The sequence below is a fragment of the Pseudorca crassidens genome, chromosome 14, assembly GCF_039906515.1.
Source record: "Pseudorca crassidens isolate mPseCra1 chromosome 14, mPseCra1.hap1, whole genome shotgun sequence".
Classification (NCBI taxonomy): Eukaryota; Metazoa; Chordata; class Mammalia; order Artiodactyla; family Delphinidae; genus Pseudorca; species Pseudorca crassidens.
Genome location: NC_090309.1, coordinates 9,648,383 through 9,665,167, shown reverse-complemented (window position 1 = coordinate 9,665,167; position 16,785 = coordinate 9,648,383). Strand labels below are relative to the sequence as shown.

The 16,785-nt window shown below is 54.3% G+C and overlaps 1 protein-coding gene across 1 annotated transcript in view; it reads left to right on the top strand.

Moving 5' to 3' along the window:
• Nucleotides 1-16,785, top strand: part of FER1L5 (fer-1 like family member 5) — a 48,424-nt gene that overhangs the window by 18,551 nt on the left and 13,088 nt on the right. The window contains exons 15-26 of the mRNA XM_067704260.1: nucleotides 2,634-2,677; nucleotides 2,771-2,853; nucleotides 2,933-3,027; nucleotides 4,005-4,133; nucleotides 5,821-5,998; nucleotides 11,433-11,557; nucleotides 12,383-12,483; nucleotides 13,205-13,382; nucleotides 13,458-13,613; nucleotides 14,566-14,697; nucleotides 15,860-16,023; nucleotides 16,349-16,463. Coding sequence (XP_067560361.1) covers nucleotides 2,634-2,677; nucleotides 2,771-2,853; nucleotides 2,933-3,027; nucleotides 4,005-4,133; nucleotides 5,821-5,998; nucleotides 11,433-11,557; nucleotides 12,383-12,483; nucleotides 13,205-13,382; nucleotides 13,458-13,613; nucleotides 14,566-14,697; nucleotides 15,860-16,023; nucleotides 16,349-16,463 — 1,500 coding nt within the window. The remainder of the gene's footprint in view (nucleotides 1-2,633; nucleotides 2,678-2,770; nucleotides 2,854-2,932; nucleotides 3,028-4,004; nucleotides 4,134-5,820; nucleotides 5,999-11,432; nucleotides 11,558-12,382; nucleotides 12,484-13,204; nucleotides 13,383-13,457; nucleotides 13,614-14,565; nucleotides 14,698-15,859; nucleotides 16,024-16,348; nucleotides 16,464-16,785) is intronic.

The following is a 16,785-nucleotide window of genomic DNA, read 5'->3' as shown; positions in this document are numbered from 1 at the left end:
GACCCTCCTCCCTGCTTCTCGTAGAATCTTCTGCCTCCTCGTGAGTCATCTTTTTTTTTTTTTTTTTTAAATTTACTTTTGGCTGCGTTGGGTCTTCGTTGCTGCGCACGGGCTTTCTCTAGTTGCGGCGAGCAGAGGCTACTCTTTGTTGTGGTGCGTGGGCTTCTTATTGTGGTGGCTTCTCTTGTTGTGGAGCACGGGCTCTAGGCACGCGGGCTTCAGTAGTTGTGGCACGTGGGCTCAGTGGTTGTGGCACACGGGCTCTAGAGCGCAGGCTCAGTAGTTGTGGCGCACAGGCTTAGCTGCTCCGTGGCATGTGGGATCTTCCCGGACCAGGGATCAAACACACGTCCCCTGCATTGGCAGGCGGATTCTGACCCACTGCGCCACGAGGGAAGTCCCTATGAGTCATCATTTTTAACCATTCCTCATAATCCCCACCTTCTTGGGTGACTTTATAGATTCTTAAAGTAGGGAGAGATTTTAGAGGGGGCCCAGTCCACCCCCCACCCTTGCTCCCTCCCACCTTTTCTAGCTGTGATGAAGCTCATGGCTGGAATCCTTAGTTGCTCTGTGGATGCTCAGGGCCTTGGATGTCCTCGCTCACGTTCAGCTTCCTTCAGGCTCAGAAGACAGTGGGGAGGTGCAGTCAGGGGGGCCAGGCGCCCCTTCATCCTTGAAAGAGAGCTTCCAATGTCTGAAGATGTCCAAACACACTCTGGACCGTCACCCATTTCCTGAAGACACAGTCTCCGGCGCTGGGGCGATCTGGGTGCAGGCCTCATTGTCACTAGCCCTCTGGAAGTGCAGCAGGCAGATGTGAACTCACTCGGAAGTGGCAGGATGACTGCACAGCCAGTGGCATCTGAGAACAGCTGGTCAGGGCCCCAGCAAGGCAGGCTGCAGGGGGCGCGCTGCTGAAAATGGTCTGTGCCAGTTAGCAGTTCAAGGGCTCCCGGACAGGAGGGGAATCAAGACAAGGAACTGGGAAAGGGGAGGAGACTTCCCAAGGATGGGTGAACAGATGGTTCCACCATAAATTCAAATATGGAGGGTTTGGTACTTTGGAAGACCTGGATGCCCAACGACTCCCATCTCTCCACTTCAGTGTTCTTCCTTAACCTGGGTGATCTCCTCGTAGCTTACTAACCAGATGCTCAGCTGGAAAGCCCTTTCTTTCCCCGCTCCCCCTGACCCTCGTCTTCCATGGCAAGGGGAAAAGGAGAGGGGAGTGGAGAACTGAGGACCCCAGGCCACACCCCAGGAACTGCTGTGAGCAGAGGAGAGGCTCCAGCTGAGAGGATTTGGGGCCCACTCAGGCCTCAGCCCCAACAGCTCTGTTTTATACGTGGATTTTTTGTTTTTATAACTGAGGGCAGAGCAGAGGTAAGACTCAGAAGCTTGGGTTCCAATCCTGATTCTACCCCTTACCGTGCGATCTCAAGCAAGTCCCTCTCTGGGCCTCAGTCCTGCTCGGTAAATAGGGACAGTCAGGCCTTGCCAGAGTGGGTAGGGGCTCTGCATGTTACATGAGAACTTCAGGAACTCAGCCTCTCTGTGCCACAGTGTTCCTGTCTGAAAATAGGAATGATCATAGCTCCTGGCTTCTGGGGTTGTGGGCGGGGTGGGTCTCTCAGGTGATCCACGTAGACCATTCAGGACATGCTGGGGACGACAGAAGCCTCCCCAGAGTGGCAGCTATTATGATTTACTCTTTGAGGAGATAGATGTCCCGCTGTTTAAAGGTTAGGTGCTAGGGAATTCCTTGGCGGTCCAGTGGTTAGGACTCTGTCCTCTCAGTGCTGAGGGCCCAGGTTCAATCCCTGGTCGGGGAACTAAGATCCCACAAGCTGCAGGGCATGGCCAAAAAAAAATTAAATTAAATTAAAATAAAATAAATAAATAAAGGTTAACTGTTAAATGTGAGGAAGACATTCGAGGCCTACAGCCTCCCCATGAGGCTTGGTAAACACGCCTCCAGACTGAAGGGCCGTGTGAGGACCGCAATCATGCAGCCCAAAGTAGGGTGGACTCTGGTCCACTAGGACCCGATTTATTTTATAAAATTTATAAAATAAATTTTATACATTTATTTATTTATTTGTTTTTATTTTTGACTGTGTTGGGTCTTTGTTGAGGTGCGTGGACTTCTCATTTTCATGGCTTCCCTTGTTGCAGAGCACCGTCTGTAGGCACACAGGCTTCAGTAGTTGTGGCACGTGGGCTCAGTAGTTGTGGCTTGCGGGCTTAGTTGCTCTGCGGCATATGGGATCTTCCCAGACCAGGGCTCGAACCCATGTCCCCTGCATTGGCAGGCGGATTCTTAACCACTGTGCCACCAGGGAAGCCAGGTCCACTAGGGAACTTATATAATGAGGGGCCATTTTAAGAATAAGAATACAAAATGATCATAGGACACAGTGCAAGGCCTTTCCCAGGCCCTTGCAAAGGGCCGATGCAGTGGGGGGCCCACAGCCAAAGGTCCATAAGCTCCCATGGTCAGTCCCACTGGGCTCACTGGTAACCGAGCCAGGCCTTGACCCAGACTCAGGACTTTCCATCTGCTCCCAGTTTCAGCAAGGCCCAGGCCATCCGAGCAGGCACCCACTGCCCCTCTCGCTTGCCCCTTGCAGCTGCCCTGCCTCTCCAGCTACATCAAGTTCAGAGTCTTGGACTGGTGAGCAACTGGGTGGAGACTGGAAAACACGCCAGGGAGGAAGAAATCAGAGCTGGGCCAGGGGCTCAGCCTGCAGGGTGTGTTTCTCTCCAGCCCCGGGAACAAGTGCCATGATGAGATCGGGACGGTCAGCCTGTTCCTCAACCAGATCTCGTCCACTGGAGCAGAAATAGAAGGCAAGCAAGCCCCCGGCCCCGCCTCCTGCACCTCTCCCCTCCCGGGCCTGGGGAACCTTCTCACCCTCTCCCCTTGCAGGCATGTACTCTGGCTTCCTCCCCTGCTTTGGGCCCAGCTTCCTGACTCTTCGTGGGGGTAAAAAGGCCCCTTTCAGGATCAAGGAGGAAGACGCTGTAAGCTTCTCATGTCAGCTCTAGGGAACAGAGGAGGTAAAACCAACCATGTGTAAGGCACCGGGGCCTGGGGACTGCCTGGGGAGGGCCAGGCCCTGGTTTCTGTCCACCACACTCCAGTAGAGGACTTGAAGGCTGTACGTAAATGGCCATATAAATACGGGGCATGTGCTGTGGCCCAAGAAAGGAACAGATGGAGTGCTCTGGGCAGTCACTGAGGAAGGGACGTTGAGATGAGACCTCAGGTAAGAGTTTCGGCAGGTGGAACGTCATAGGCAACAAAAGAAACAGCACAGGTAAATGTGGAAAAGCACTGGGTTATTCAAGACTGGTGGTAAATGCCAGAAAGCTAATTGGCAAAAGAAGGGAATGGGGCTGGGAAGGAATCTGAGTGAGGAAGGGCTGCAGAAACCAGGACCTCAATGCCGTTAGGAGACTCTCCCATGCTCACTTCATCTCTCATCTCTCCTGCTCTTTCCTGGGCCTCATTCATTCCTACTGCAGCCTTGCCTCCCTGCTGGGAAGGGGACCATAGAAGCCTCTACTAGGGAAGGCCAGGGAAGCATTCTAATTGGCCTTCCTAGGTCATGTGTGCTCCCCTTTGACCAATCACTGTTGCTGAGGAGGCAGGGCCTGTCCTGATTGGCCAGGCTGGGATAATTCAATAGGTACCACTGTCCCCTCCAAGCATGAAGGGTTTACCAGGAACAGGGCCCTTCAGGTGGGCCAGCAGGTAGAACTGCATGAAGGGGAAGAGTGGACCTAAGGGTGTAGAAGATGGCTCAGAGCCCAGAGGTTTCCAGGCATGGCCGTGACTGGAGTTTCTAGAATTCCTCCCTGGGACTGTGGTCAGCCCTAGGTAGGAAGTTACAGGACAACTCTGTCCTTCCTTCAGAGGTTTCAGGGGAGACTTTCGTGGTTGTTGTTTTTTTTTTCTCTCATCCCTTTTCTCGCCGTTTTCCTTCCTGTCACACTAGACTATTCCCAACATTGTTAAGGATGGTTTAGCTTATCGAGGTCGAGTCTTCCTGGAGTTAATCACCCACGTCAAGTCCCATCAAGATGCTACGATGAAGGATCTCTCCCAAGATGTGATCAGCGTAGAGGTAACCACAGGAAGAAGGAGCTCCTCTGCCTGCCCCTGGTCTGCTGTGGGTCCCGTTTCTGACATTGCAAGAGGCCCTGGCCAGCAGTAGAATGAGCTTTTTGGATGTGTGAGGATGTTTGGTCGATCCACCTGAGTCTTTGCTAAGCCCCTACGGGGGCTTCCTGCCGTGCCAATCCCAGGAGGTTAGGGGACCCAGTAAAGACAAGGCTTCAGTTTAAGAGATGTGTAACCCATTTAAGGAGAAATGATGTTCTAAGGAGCCTGGATTTCTTCCTGAAGGCTAAGGAGGGTCACTGAGGCAGGAAGGGGCAGGAGGAACAGAGTCAGGAATAGACTGGAAGGGAGTAAATTGGGCCACCCACTTAGGAGGAATGGGGACACAGTTACAGGGGAGGAGAACTGGAGAGGAGGGAGCAGGTGCCAGAGACCCTCTGGAAACAACGATCAGAGCCACTGACCGACAGGACACTAAGAAGTGAGGCTGACTCCCATTTTCTGCCTCAGGTGGCGAGGTGGGAAGGTGGGGGGCGTATATCAACATGGGCTCCCCAAAGGAGGAACAGGTCTGGGGGAGATGATGAGTCCCACCTTTGACGTGTGCTTGTGAGACACCCACGAAGACCAGTCCCCAAGGCTGCTAGACAGCCAGATGTGTCATCAACACACATCCAAGGATCTATCCAAGGTTCTGGAGGAATTGCCCTGGGGAGTAGGTGGAGTGAAAGGAGAAGGGAGCTGAGGCTGGAGCCCATCAGGAAGCACAGCCTATGAGACTGGAGGAGGAGGAGGGTGACTCTGCAGAGAGACGGAGGGGGAGTCTGCAAAGCGGAGAACTGAGGCAGCCTCCGGAGGGGAGAGGTGCAGAAAGGAGCGAGCAGCGATCTGAATGTGGAGGAGAAAAGGGTTGAGGACCCAAAAGCGTGCACTGGTTATTAGGAAGACACCAGTAGCCTTGGGTCAGGAGAGAAGCCAGGCTGCCGTGGGCGGGAGGGAGAAGTTACAGATGGTGCATAGAGGCAAGTGCATAGAAACTTGGCTGCAAAGTTGAAGGAGATAAGATCAGGTTACAGCTAGATAGTGGCTCAGACGGGAGAAGGAGGGTTATTTTTTAAGAGGGGGAGACTTGAGCTAGTGAGCAGACTGGGAGAATGCATAAGTAGGGCAGAGGTAGACAGTGGAAATGAGAGAGGGGCTCACATGATGGATAGAGGACCTGAGCAGACGGACTCGCGGTGGGAGGACGGGGTTTGACAAAAGCCAAGAGCAGATGTGTGTGTGTATGCATCCTCCACCACGCACCCCTGCCCACACTCGGTCTCATCCGATGGGGGGCATTTAGGCAAAATGGAGAGGGGTGGGGGTGGCCCAACTCAGAGTCTAGCCTGACCAGGGAGCAGACCCTCCTGCCTGATTTCAGGAAGAGGAGGAACCAGGGCCGGCTGGGTGGAGGGGGCCAGGTGACGGAAGTCCTGGGAGGAACTTCCCTTGATCAGCCAGGTGAGTGGGAGTCAAGGCAGGATTTTGAGAGGGGGCAGGCATTCAGTGATGGTCTAGGTCACCCTGAATAGAAGCAAAGGTAGCTTTTGAAAGAAACTGGGCACCTCATGCTTGCCTCCCTGCCTGTCTCTATAGCCTTGTTCATCCCTTGGCTTACGCACTGGGGATGTGGTGGGTTATTGTTTTAGAAGCACCAGAACCGCCAGAAGTATGGACTGTGTGTCATCTTCCTTTCCTGTACCATGATGCCCAACTTTAAGGACCCGATACAATTCGAGGTCAGCATTGGTCACTATGGAAACAAGACGGACCTGAGTTACAAGCCTCTCGTCTCCACCACACAGTACAGCCAAGTGATATATGATGGTAAGAGTCAGATCCAACAAAAGAAGAGAGCAGCCAGTGCATGCCGGGCTCTGTGTTGGCCCTTTTAATGGTATTAGCTCACGGTACATTCATAGTCATTGTTAACCCACATTTAGACGTGAGGAAAGTGAGCTTCAGGGAGGTGAAGTTACCTGCCAAACATTGCACAGCTAGCTAGTAGGTGGTGAACCCACGACAAGAACTGAAACTAGGTTTTGACTTCAAGTCCTTCTCTACACTACATTCCACACCACAGCTTCCCAACCTCATCTTCTTTCCTGCTACTCTGAACCACCCCCATCCAGCCATGTGGCTACCATCCACTACTCACCTGCCCACCTTCCATCCATCCTTGAATCCACTTATCCACACATTCATCCATTCAACTACCACCCATCCACTAACCCAATCATGCAACCAACCACCCATCCACCCATCCATCCTTTCATCCAATGTATACTCATTGGACACTTCTATGGGGCACTATAAGTTTCTCGAAGTGCAGTCCCTAGGCCAGCCCCATCAACGTCACCTGGCAACTGATAGAAATGCATATTCTTGGCTTCACCCCACACCTACAGAAGCAGAAAACAGAACAGCAATCTGCGTTTCAACAAGCCCTCCAGGTGACTGGCATGCGTGCTAAAGTTTGAGAACCACTGCTCTAGAGGAACACTATCTCACTTTCATCTTTGTCAGCTTCACCCTCTCATCACCCATGGAGGGCTTTCCATGCATCCCCCTTGTCTGCCTGTTTTTTTTTTTTTCTTGCTGTATGCGGGCCTCTCACTGTTGTGGCCTCTCCCGTTGGCGGAGCACAGGCTCCAGATGCGCAGGCTCAGCGGCCATGGCTCACGGGCCCAGCCGCTCCGCGGCATGTGGGATCTTCCCAGGCCGGGGCACGAACCCGTGTCCCCTGCATCGGCAGGCGGACTCTCAACCACTGCGCCACCAGGGAAGCCCTTAGTGGTGTCTTTTGAAGTGCAAACATTTTCAACTGGCTGAAGTTCAATTTTTTTTTTCTTTTATCGTGTCATACCTAAGAACTCTTTGCCCAACGCAGGATCATGAAGATTTTCTCCAATTCTTTCTTCTAAAATGTTTTAGTTTTAATTCTTACATTTAGCTCTATGATTCATTTTGAATTAATTGTCATATGGGTATCCAATTTTTCAAGCACCATTTGTAAAAAGGACTATCCTTTTCCCATGTGAGTTTTTTTAAATTATATTTTTAAATATTCTGTTCCATTGTTCAGGTTTTCTACTTTGGGGTCTCCATTTATGACCTTAATAATTCTCCTTGGTTTTCTTCTATATCTGTCATTTTCTCCCTGATCCTTTTTGGATCTTTATTTCCATCTTATTTTGGTCGCTTTTCTTATTTCTGTGCCTCTCACTGGATTGTCTGCAGAGTCTAATGTCCCTTGGGCTTCCTTTCATGTGGTTTTCCTTCCTGTGATGTTTTTGGTTGTTTTCTATTCGTTTTCTGAGTTTTGCTGGCTCACATGTCCTTGTCCGAGTCCTGGGTTCGTTCTGGGGGTGGATTTTTGCCGGCACTTTCTGCACTCGGCTCCCATCAAGCCGTGACTCTCGCTGCCTGTCTTGCTGTTCCTTCCCCGCAGGTGACTTCTGCCACCCTTCAATACTTGCAGCTCCTAGGGCACTCACAGTTGCTTTTGGCAGCCTTTATGTGTATTTTGAGCCTGCAGATTATATCTGTCTCCTTGTTTTGCTGAAAATGGAGTTATTTTCCTTCTCCTTGTTGCTTTTGTATGCTCTCCAAGAGTAGAAGAAGAAAATTGCTGTCTCGTATCGGCACGCTCATATCTGAGAGCCCCAGTCATGGATCCCTGCTTATTTATCATTCCAGGGATTCACTCAGTGCCAGGGTCTGAAACTGGCGTCTTTTCAACGATTCTGGATAATTATAAAATACTTTCTCTTTGAAGATTACCTCTTCCCCTTTTCTTTCCTAGCTCTGTCTCGAATTCACTCTATCCTCCGTGGAACTTCTCATTCTGTTCTGCACATTTTAAGATCTTTTGGGACTTCTCTGGTGGCGCAGTGGTTAAGAATCCGCCTGCTAACTCAGGAGACACAGGTTCGAGCCCTGGTCCAGGAAGATCCCATCATGCCACGGAGCAACTTAGCCCGTGCACCACAACTACTGAGCCCTAGTGCCACAACTGCTGAAGCCCATGCACCTAGAGCCCATGCTCCACAATAAGAGAAGCCACCACACTGAGAAGCCCACGCACCACAACGAAGAGTAGCCCCTGCTCACCGCAGCTAGAGAAAGCCTGTGTGCAGCAACGAAGACACAACGCAGGAAAGAAAGAAAGAAAGAAAGCTATTAAATCTGGCCCATTTAATATGGACCATTAAAAAAAATCTTTCTTCCACGTTTTTCATCTCTCTGGACTGCATTCTGCATAATTTCTTCTAGATTTTTCACGAGAGGTCTTAGGTAATCAACCATTCTATTAAAACCTTCTGGCAGATCCCTCTCCCTCTCCCTCACTTCATCCTTCTCCACAGCATTTTCCACCATTTGACACACTGTATTTTATGTATGTTGCCTTTTTTGCTCCCACTATTTCCTTAAATTCTTGAGTAAACTTTTTTTTTTTTTTTTTTTTTTTTTTTTGCGGTACGTGGCCCTCTCACTGCTGTGGCCTCTCCCGTTGCGGAGCACAGGCTCCAGATGCGCAGGCTCAGCGGCCATGGCTCACGGGCCCAGCCGCTCCGCGGCACGTGGGATCTTCCCGGACCGGGGCACGAACCCGTGTCCCCTGCATCGGCAGGCGGACTCCCAACCATTGCGCCACCAGGGAAGCCCTTGAGTAAACTTTCGATTCAAGTATAACACATCTATGGAGGAGTACACAAACCAAAGCGTCCAGCTCAATGAATTACCGCAAGGCAAACATACCCACATAACATTCAGACCACGAAACCAAGTCCCGACATCCCAGAGGCCCCTTGAGCCCTCAGCCCCCCTCTGCCAAGGGCTGCTATCCCTCTCCTAACTGCCAGTTGGTTTTGTCTGGTTTTTAACTTTATATAAAAGAAATCATATAGTATGTATTGTTTTGTGCCTGGCTTCTTTTGCTCATCATTTTATTTGTGAAATGCGTTCACAAACCTAGATGCTGTTGGGTGTAGTTGTGGCTCGTTTATTCTCATGGCTGTATAGTATTCCATTGTGCAAATACCGTAATTTATTTATGCCTTCTACTGCTGAAGGAGATTTTAGACCGTTATCAGTAGTGCTACTGTGAACATTTTTCTCTGGATAATGCTGTTCTATGCCTTTCTGTTGGTTGTATACGTAGGAGCAGAATTGCTGGGGTAGAGGGTATGTATATTGCTTCTTAGCTGCTCGTTTTCTTGGAACTTTATCTGTGGGAATCCTTTGGGACTTGACCCAAATTTCATGCTCCAGTGAGGATTTGTCTTTGCCTCCTCTAGTTACCTGGGGCACTGCCAACCAGAGACTGCGTCAAGTTTTCTCTGGACCGTGCAGGTGGCATGAGTGAAGAATGCAACCTGCATGAGGCCCCACTTGTGGTTACAAATTTTCAGGAAAATTCCTGCCCCTCTACCCGGAGCCACGCTGGAGATGGGCGAGTTTCCTTACTGTCTTCTTCCGTGTGGTGGATTCTTTCTCACTGAATGAGGGTTTAGGGTTTGCAGTGCCAGCTCTGCATAGCAGACTAGTTTGCTCGGCCTGCCATCAGAATGTACTGCAAATTGGGCGGCTTATAACACGAATGAGTTCTCTCACAGTTCTGGAGGCTAGAAGTCTGAAATCAAGGTGTTGGTGGGTTGATTCCTTCTGATGGATCCGGGGAAGAATCTCTTCCACGCCTCTCTCCCAGCTCCTACGTGTTGCCTGCCATCTTCGGTGCTCCTTGGCTTGTAGATATATCACTGCATCTCTGCCTCCATCTCCACACGGTGTTCTGCCTCTGTCTCTTGTCTCTACAGGCCTGTCATCTCTCTGTCCCTCTCCTCTGCTTATAAGGACACCAGTCCTTATGGGTTAAGGGTCCAACCTACTCCAGTACGATCTCGTTTTTACCTAATTACAGCTGCAATGACCCTATTTCCAAATAAGGTCACATGCAAAGGTAGCAGGGATTGGGACTTCAACATAGTTTTACAGGGGATGCAATTCCACCCATGTCACATGGGGTGTCCTGTTAGATTGCCCACCCCGGGCAGTGTTCGGCTCTCTCTCCTGGGCCCTGGCAGTTGTCAAAAAGAACCGGTTCTCCAAGATTTGCCAGAAACTCAGAGGACAAAAGTCCGCTTTGCTTCCGCTTGCCTCACAGACTTTCTGCTTTTACTTTATTTTTGTTTTCTGTGGATTTCTTGCTTTTGTGTCAACCCAGCAATACATCTCATAAAAAGAATCCCTTGGGAATTCCCTGGTGGTCCAGTGGTTAGGACTCCACGCTTTCACTCTCATGGGACCAGGTTCGATCCCTGGTCGGGGAATTAAAATCCCGCAAGCCACACAGTGCGGACAAAAAAAAAAAAAAGATTCCTTTATGCTTCACCTAGCTTTTCCCCCCCTTTTCTTTTTTTAAATAAATTTATTTATTATTTTATTTTTTGGCTGCGATGGGTCTTCGTTGAGGTGCGCGGGCTTCTCATTGCAGTGGCTTCTCTTGTTTCGGAGCACGGGCTCTAGAGCACAGGCTCAGTAGTTGTGGTGCACGGGCTTAGCTTCTCCGCGGCATGTGGGATCTTCCCGGGCCAGGGCTCGAACCCATGTCCCCTGCATTGGCAAGCGGATTCTTAACCACTGCACCACCAGGGAAGTCCCCCGCTCTTTTCAATAAGGATCATGGCCAGGAGACCCAGCCTGCCAAGCCCATCACTGGCTGTGTCCATGCTTACTCCTCTACCCCCCTCCTCTGCACGGCAGGCCCTTCATGTCAGATGTCTGCCCACGCCAACCAAACCCTGGGGCTCCCGAACACAGGACCCACTCCTCATGTGCCTACCCGCCACCCAGAAGGAAGACCCTACCTCAGGGCAGGCCCCTGGCCTTGGCATCTTGCCTGAGTTAGGGGCACGGGCTCTGGAACTGAATGCCTGCTTTATACCACCTGGTTGTGCCACCACAGGGAAACTGCTTCCCATCACTAGCCTGGGTTTTCCCACCTATAAACTGGGGACTCGTAAGGCTGTGTGACACTGAGCACAGTGAATGCTCCGGCCAGCCGGCTGTGCTCATCAAAGCGCGTCCATCCTGGACTGGCCTGCAGCCCACCTTCCAGTAGGAGGAGTCTAGTAAGGATGCTTAGCAGATCCTAGAGGAATGAAGTAGCCCAAGAAAGGTCCTCTGAGGGGACACAGTGAGGGAACACTGTCCCTCAGACCTCCAGCCCCCACCCCCTGCTCGTGTCTCTGTGTCTCAGGGAACATCTACCATTATGTGCCCTGGTACAACACCAAGCCCGTCGTGGCCGTGACCTCCTACTGGGAGGACGTCAGCTTCCGCATGAACTGCCTCAACCTCCTCCAGTTCACTCGGGACCGCCTGGTGAGTGGTGTGGGGATGGGAGATGGGGTGGCGGTACAGGGAAGGACCCGGGTCATTGATGGGAGACTTGGGAAAATGAATCGCAGTCTTAGGAACCCGGTCACTCAGCTCTCTCATGCACTCCACACCAATTGAGACAGACGTGCCAGACACAGGCACTGAAGACAGAACGATGGGTAGACACAGTCTTCGCCAGCAGGGAAGTCGGATATGCAAATAGGCGGTACGCAGTGCAGTAGGGCTGCGGTGGAGATGCAGGAGAACCATGGGGGCAGAGAGATTGGGGTGGGGGAGATGAAGAGAGGAGAGTCAGAGGAGGTGTTCAAAAAGGAGATGACATTGGAGCAGAGTCTTGCTGGGGGTAGAGAAGGGAACGACAGGCAGAGCCATGGTGATAGGAAGTTCGGGGGTGGTGGGGGCCTGGAGGTGAGGTGGAAATAAGGCCAGGGAAGCTGGGAAGGGTCCGATCACAAAAGGTCTTCATGACTGTTAAGGAAGGAAGCCGCAGAGCAGTTTTAGGCAGGAGAGCCACCTGGTGCCCCCGCCTCAGATATGACTTTCTCGCACCGATAGAAGGGGAGCCCAGTGTCAGGGCCCTGTAACCTCTTCACCGTCCCACCCTGTCCTGGCTCCTTCCCGCCACCCATTGGGAGGGTGGGTGGGAATCTTAGCCTTGCAAGGGCGTGTGACAGCTTCGGACTGACATCCCCAGGTTACCCCTCAAATATCCCCAAGTCCTGGCTGAAACCATCTTGGGCCAATCAGCCCTGCAGCCTGTCCTGAGGGAGCCCCATGCTCACTTGCCACTTCTCTCCTGCTGGGCAGAAAGCCAATCTGGACACCCTGAAATCCATGAGGAATCCAAGGGACTCGGCTCTACTCCTCCAGTGGGAGAAACTGCTGAGGGAGCTGATGGAGGACTGCAAGTAGGGGCGGTGGGCACCTCACCCGGGGCAGGGGCTGAGCCAGACCAGGCTCACACAGGGTCTGGGGGGCAGACAGGACCCTACAGAACAGCCCTCACCGCCACCCTTCCGCACCCCTGCCTCCACAGGAAATATGAGATCTGCACAGATCTCTCCCCAAACCACAGAGCTGCCTCTCTCCCATTCAGGGACCCCCAAAATGGTCCTGACCTCCCCACCCATCACTGTTCCCCCCACACCCATGCCTGGGGCTCCTCCCAAACCAGCCTCCCCGTTGTCCAGACAAGCCCTGCACAGTCCCGGCCCGTACCTTTTCCCCTGCCGCTCCTTCTATCCACAAGGCCCTCTTTGGGGTCCTGCCTGTTCTGGAAGAGCCATTGTAAGGCTCCTCCTGGCCCGGCAGCCCACATGGATCCTCCCCACTCCCGCCCGGGTTTGGTTGGCCCCTGTCTCACAGCTCACACCTCTGTCCATGAGGAGGTCCTGAGCACGAGCCTGGCACACTGCAGGGGCTGGGAGGATGGGAAGGGGAAGGATGAGGACCCAGGGGCCAGGACCGCAGTGAGTGGGCTTCCTAAGGAGGGTGGGCAGGGCTCCCCGGGTCAGGCCAGCAGGCGCGGGGCAGGATCTTGGGTCTAGGAAGGGCACTGAGGCCGGGCGGGATGGTGAGCAAGGGACATGGAGAGAGACTCAGCCCCCACCCTCCCGGTCCTGGCCACAGGCGCCCACTGCCCTGCATGACTGATCAGCCCAAAGCAACCGACCTGGACAAGAAGAGGTGGCAGCTCCGCAGCCTCCTTCTGCAGGAGCTGGCCCGGAAGGCCAAGGAAGCCCAGCCCAGGGACATGGTGGCCACCGTGGAGGGCTGGCTGTACCACCTCAACGCCGTGCTCCCCGAGGTGGGTGCTGGACACTCCGGCCGGGAGCGGGCCGTGGAGCTGGCCACGTGGGCCTGACGCTGTCCCACCCGGCAGCCCCAGACAAACCTCCCGGACGTGATGATCTGGCTGATGTCCCGGGAGCAGCGAGTGGCCTATGCACAGGTGCCCGCCCACACCATCCTGTTCTCCCCGACCGGGGCCCGGCACTCCGGCAGGTTCTGTGGGAAGACACAGACCCTCTTCCTGCAGGTGGGGAGGCCAGGGGTCCTCAGGGGAGGAGAGGGCCTAGGACGTCCCAAGGGAGAAGCCCTGAACCCCCCCCACCCCGGGCAGCCCCCATGAGCCTCCCAAGGGCATGCCCACTTCCTCTCTGTCAGGCCCTTTACCAGGTGAAATGGGGTTTAAACAGTTCTCCAGAGGAAGGCGGGGGCCTGGGACCATCAGCATGTGGCCGACACCAAGTCCACGCCACCATAACTATTCCTCAAATGTGTCCCCTCCATCATCCGATGCTTCACTTGGTCCTGTCCCTGTCCTGTCTCCCCTGGACCACGACTGGCTGCTAGCTACATATTTAATACCTATAAGGTTTGGGTGCCAGCCCCTCATATCAGACACAATCCATAAATAAGGCTGACTGACCACAAGTCCCCTGCCCTGAAGACAGCCCTGTGCTTCCAGCCCACCCCCTGGGAGGAAGGTGGGGGACACTGCCTCCGTCTCGGAGACGTCCCTGGCTCCCCGCTGCCCTTTCCGCCATGGTGGAAGGGCCCACCTGAGTCCTTCTCATCCTGGAAGAATCACTGAGACTTGAATCCTGGCTCTACCACTCACTGGCTTGTGTGAGCCGGAGCCAACTCCTGAGCGTGTCTGGCCTCAGCCTGCTCCTCTGTGAAATGGGCCTGGCGATAACGATGCCCGCCTTGTGGTGGTGTGTGAGGATCAGAGCACTTAGCACGTTGCCTGGCACATAGCAAGCATCGTTGTCAATGGCCCCATCAGCACGAGTCCTCCCTGGAGCATTCCCAGGTTCCCCAGCGGCACCCGTACCGGCCTCTGTTATGGCCAGCACCCAACTCAGTGTGAGGCCCCTGCTCCCAGGGCTCAGGGTGAAGGGGCAGGTGTGTGTGCCCCTCCCTCACCCGCACCCCTGCCCCTGGGGGCCTGCACCCCCGTGGTTGCTGACCTACCTCCGGCTCAGTACCCAGAGGGTGAAGGAAAGAAGGACACGCTTCCGGCCCAGCTCCGGGTCTGCATGTGGCTCGGCAACGTGACCGACAGCAAGGACCTGCAGCTGCTCCGCCAGGGCGAAGTGGTCGTGTCCGCGGAGACGGTGAGCGGGGCCCCGGGTGGGGCCCGGCAGGAGGGTGACCCGGCAACAGCCCAGCTCCGAAGGTGGAGATGAACATCACTGGCAGAATCCGAGAACCGTGAAAGGGGCTCGAGAGAGGTGGCAGAAACTAAAGAGGTCCCCTGTTGACAAGCCGTAGGCTGCGGTGACAGGAGCGCAGCTGAATGGTCCCCTGGGGCTGGTCACTCTCACCCAGACGGAGGTTTATGGGGAGTTTCTCCCAATTCGTTCAGGGTGTGTGAGGTGAGCCAGGCTCCGACTGCTTGCAGGGGGTCTCGTCCATCATCAGCGTGACAGCCCGGGACCCCTGCCGACCCCAGCTGGGTCCTGCAGGCCAGCCTGGTGGTGCCGGGGAGGGGGAGGCCTGGGACAGTCAGAGGGGCCGGAAATGAGGCATGTTCCCTTAGAACCGTAAACCCAGGAGGTGTGTGAGCAGCCGGCCAGAGGCCGCTCTGTAATCAGAGGAGGGGAGGACATGGCTCAGGAGAAGGTCCTGAGAACAGAAGAGAAATAAGTTTTGAGTTTCGGGCTTTTTAACTTACTTTGTCAAAACATTTTCATGGTTCCTAAGTTGCATGTTGTGGATAGATTGTAGAACTTGAGGTGCTGAGACAGAGAGGGATTTAGGATGAGTGCGTGCCCAGAAGGGGAATGTGGAAGAAAGGTCCAGAGGCAGCAAAGACAGGGCAGTGGTGGAGCAGGACCAGGTTCCCCAGGGTCAGCAGTGACACGGGGTGGACAGGTCACATCCCAGGCACCACCAGGCTCTAACACAGGCAACCACCCCACTCCACTCCTCGAGAGCTGAGCCGCCTGGGGTAGAGGTGACCTTTGAGCCTCAGTCTCCTCAACTGTGAAATGGGAGTGTGCGGCTGAAAGGGGTTAGTTCATGTAATGCCCTTGGCATGGGCCCAGCCACAGTGAGCACTTGACGAGTGGCAGCTGCCTGTGCTGATTGACAGCGGGGGCGATGCCGTCCCATTACAAGCGACAACGCAGCTCCTGCCCCCGGGCAGGTGCCACATGGCCCTCTGCCTGACTACCACATTTCTGGGAGGTGCTTACAGCCCAGAGTGGGGGACCTAGGGCCAGTGCTGGGTATGCTGGGGGTGGCAGCAGGCACTGATGGACTCCCCTCCCCCAGTACGAGAACGAGGCCAAGTATAAGGACCAGTGGGGACAGCAGTGGCTGCAGCACTGCCCCAGCTTCTCGGACGTCATGGGGCACAAGGCCCTCCCCAAGGAAGATTTCAAGGAGCCCCATGGATGGCACTGGCAGGGGCCATGGACAGTGGAACCTCAGCGGAGGTAAGGCTGGGATGTGGGACCCGGAGCCTGTGAGCCCCTGGACAGGCAGCAGTGGAGCTGACGCCGCTTCTTACCCAGGAGGGCCAGTAGGCAGCAGCCCAGAGAGGCGGGCACACAGCCACTGCAGCCTGGTTCCGGGGGCTGGGGTGCATAGGACAGGGGGACTTGCCCGCCACCCTACCTTGCATGCCAGGCCCCGCTGCCCAGCCTTGCCCAGAGCAGGTGGGGCTGCCAGGTATGGCAGTGCTCAGCCAACAGAGGAGGACCCCAGGGGCCTGTAAGCTCAGGGAGATATGCTGGGAACTTGGGGTCTCACTGCCCCCAGGCTCCTCCTGGACACAGACATCAACAAGAGCCAGGTGCTGGAGGAGGTGTACGAGAACCAGTGCCGAGACGCCACGGGGGCCTGGGGGCCTGCCGCCATCCCCAACACAGACGTGGTGAGCAGGGGGCGCGGGGGGGGCCAGCGATTCAACCAGGGGGGCACCTTGGAAGCTGGGGTGTCTGAGTGGAAAGAGCACTGGATCAGGCGTTACCAACTGAGCCCTGCTCCCTGGTGTGACCTTGGGTGAGCGCTGATGGGGTTTGTATCCCAAGGTGGTGGGGAGAGGTGCCCTAAATGGGACTGGAAGGACGACAGAGTGGGCACCTTTCCTTCCCCCTTTCGAAGGTGGCGCTTTTACCCAGAATTCAAAGTTCAGTAAGGAACTGAACTTTGAATTTTGTTTCTTTTTTTCTGGCTGCACCGCGCGGCACGTGGGA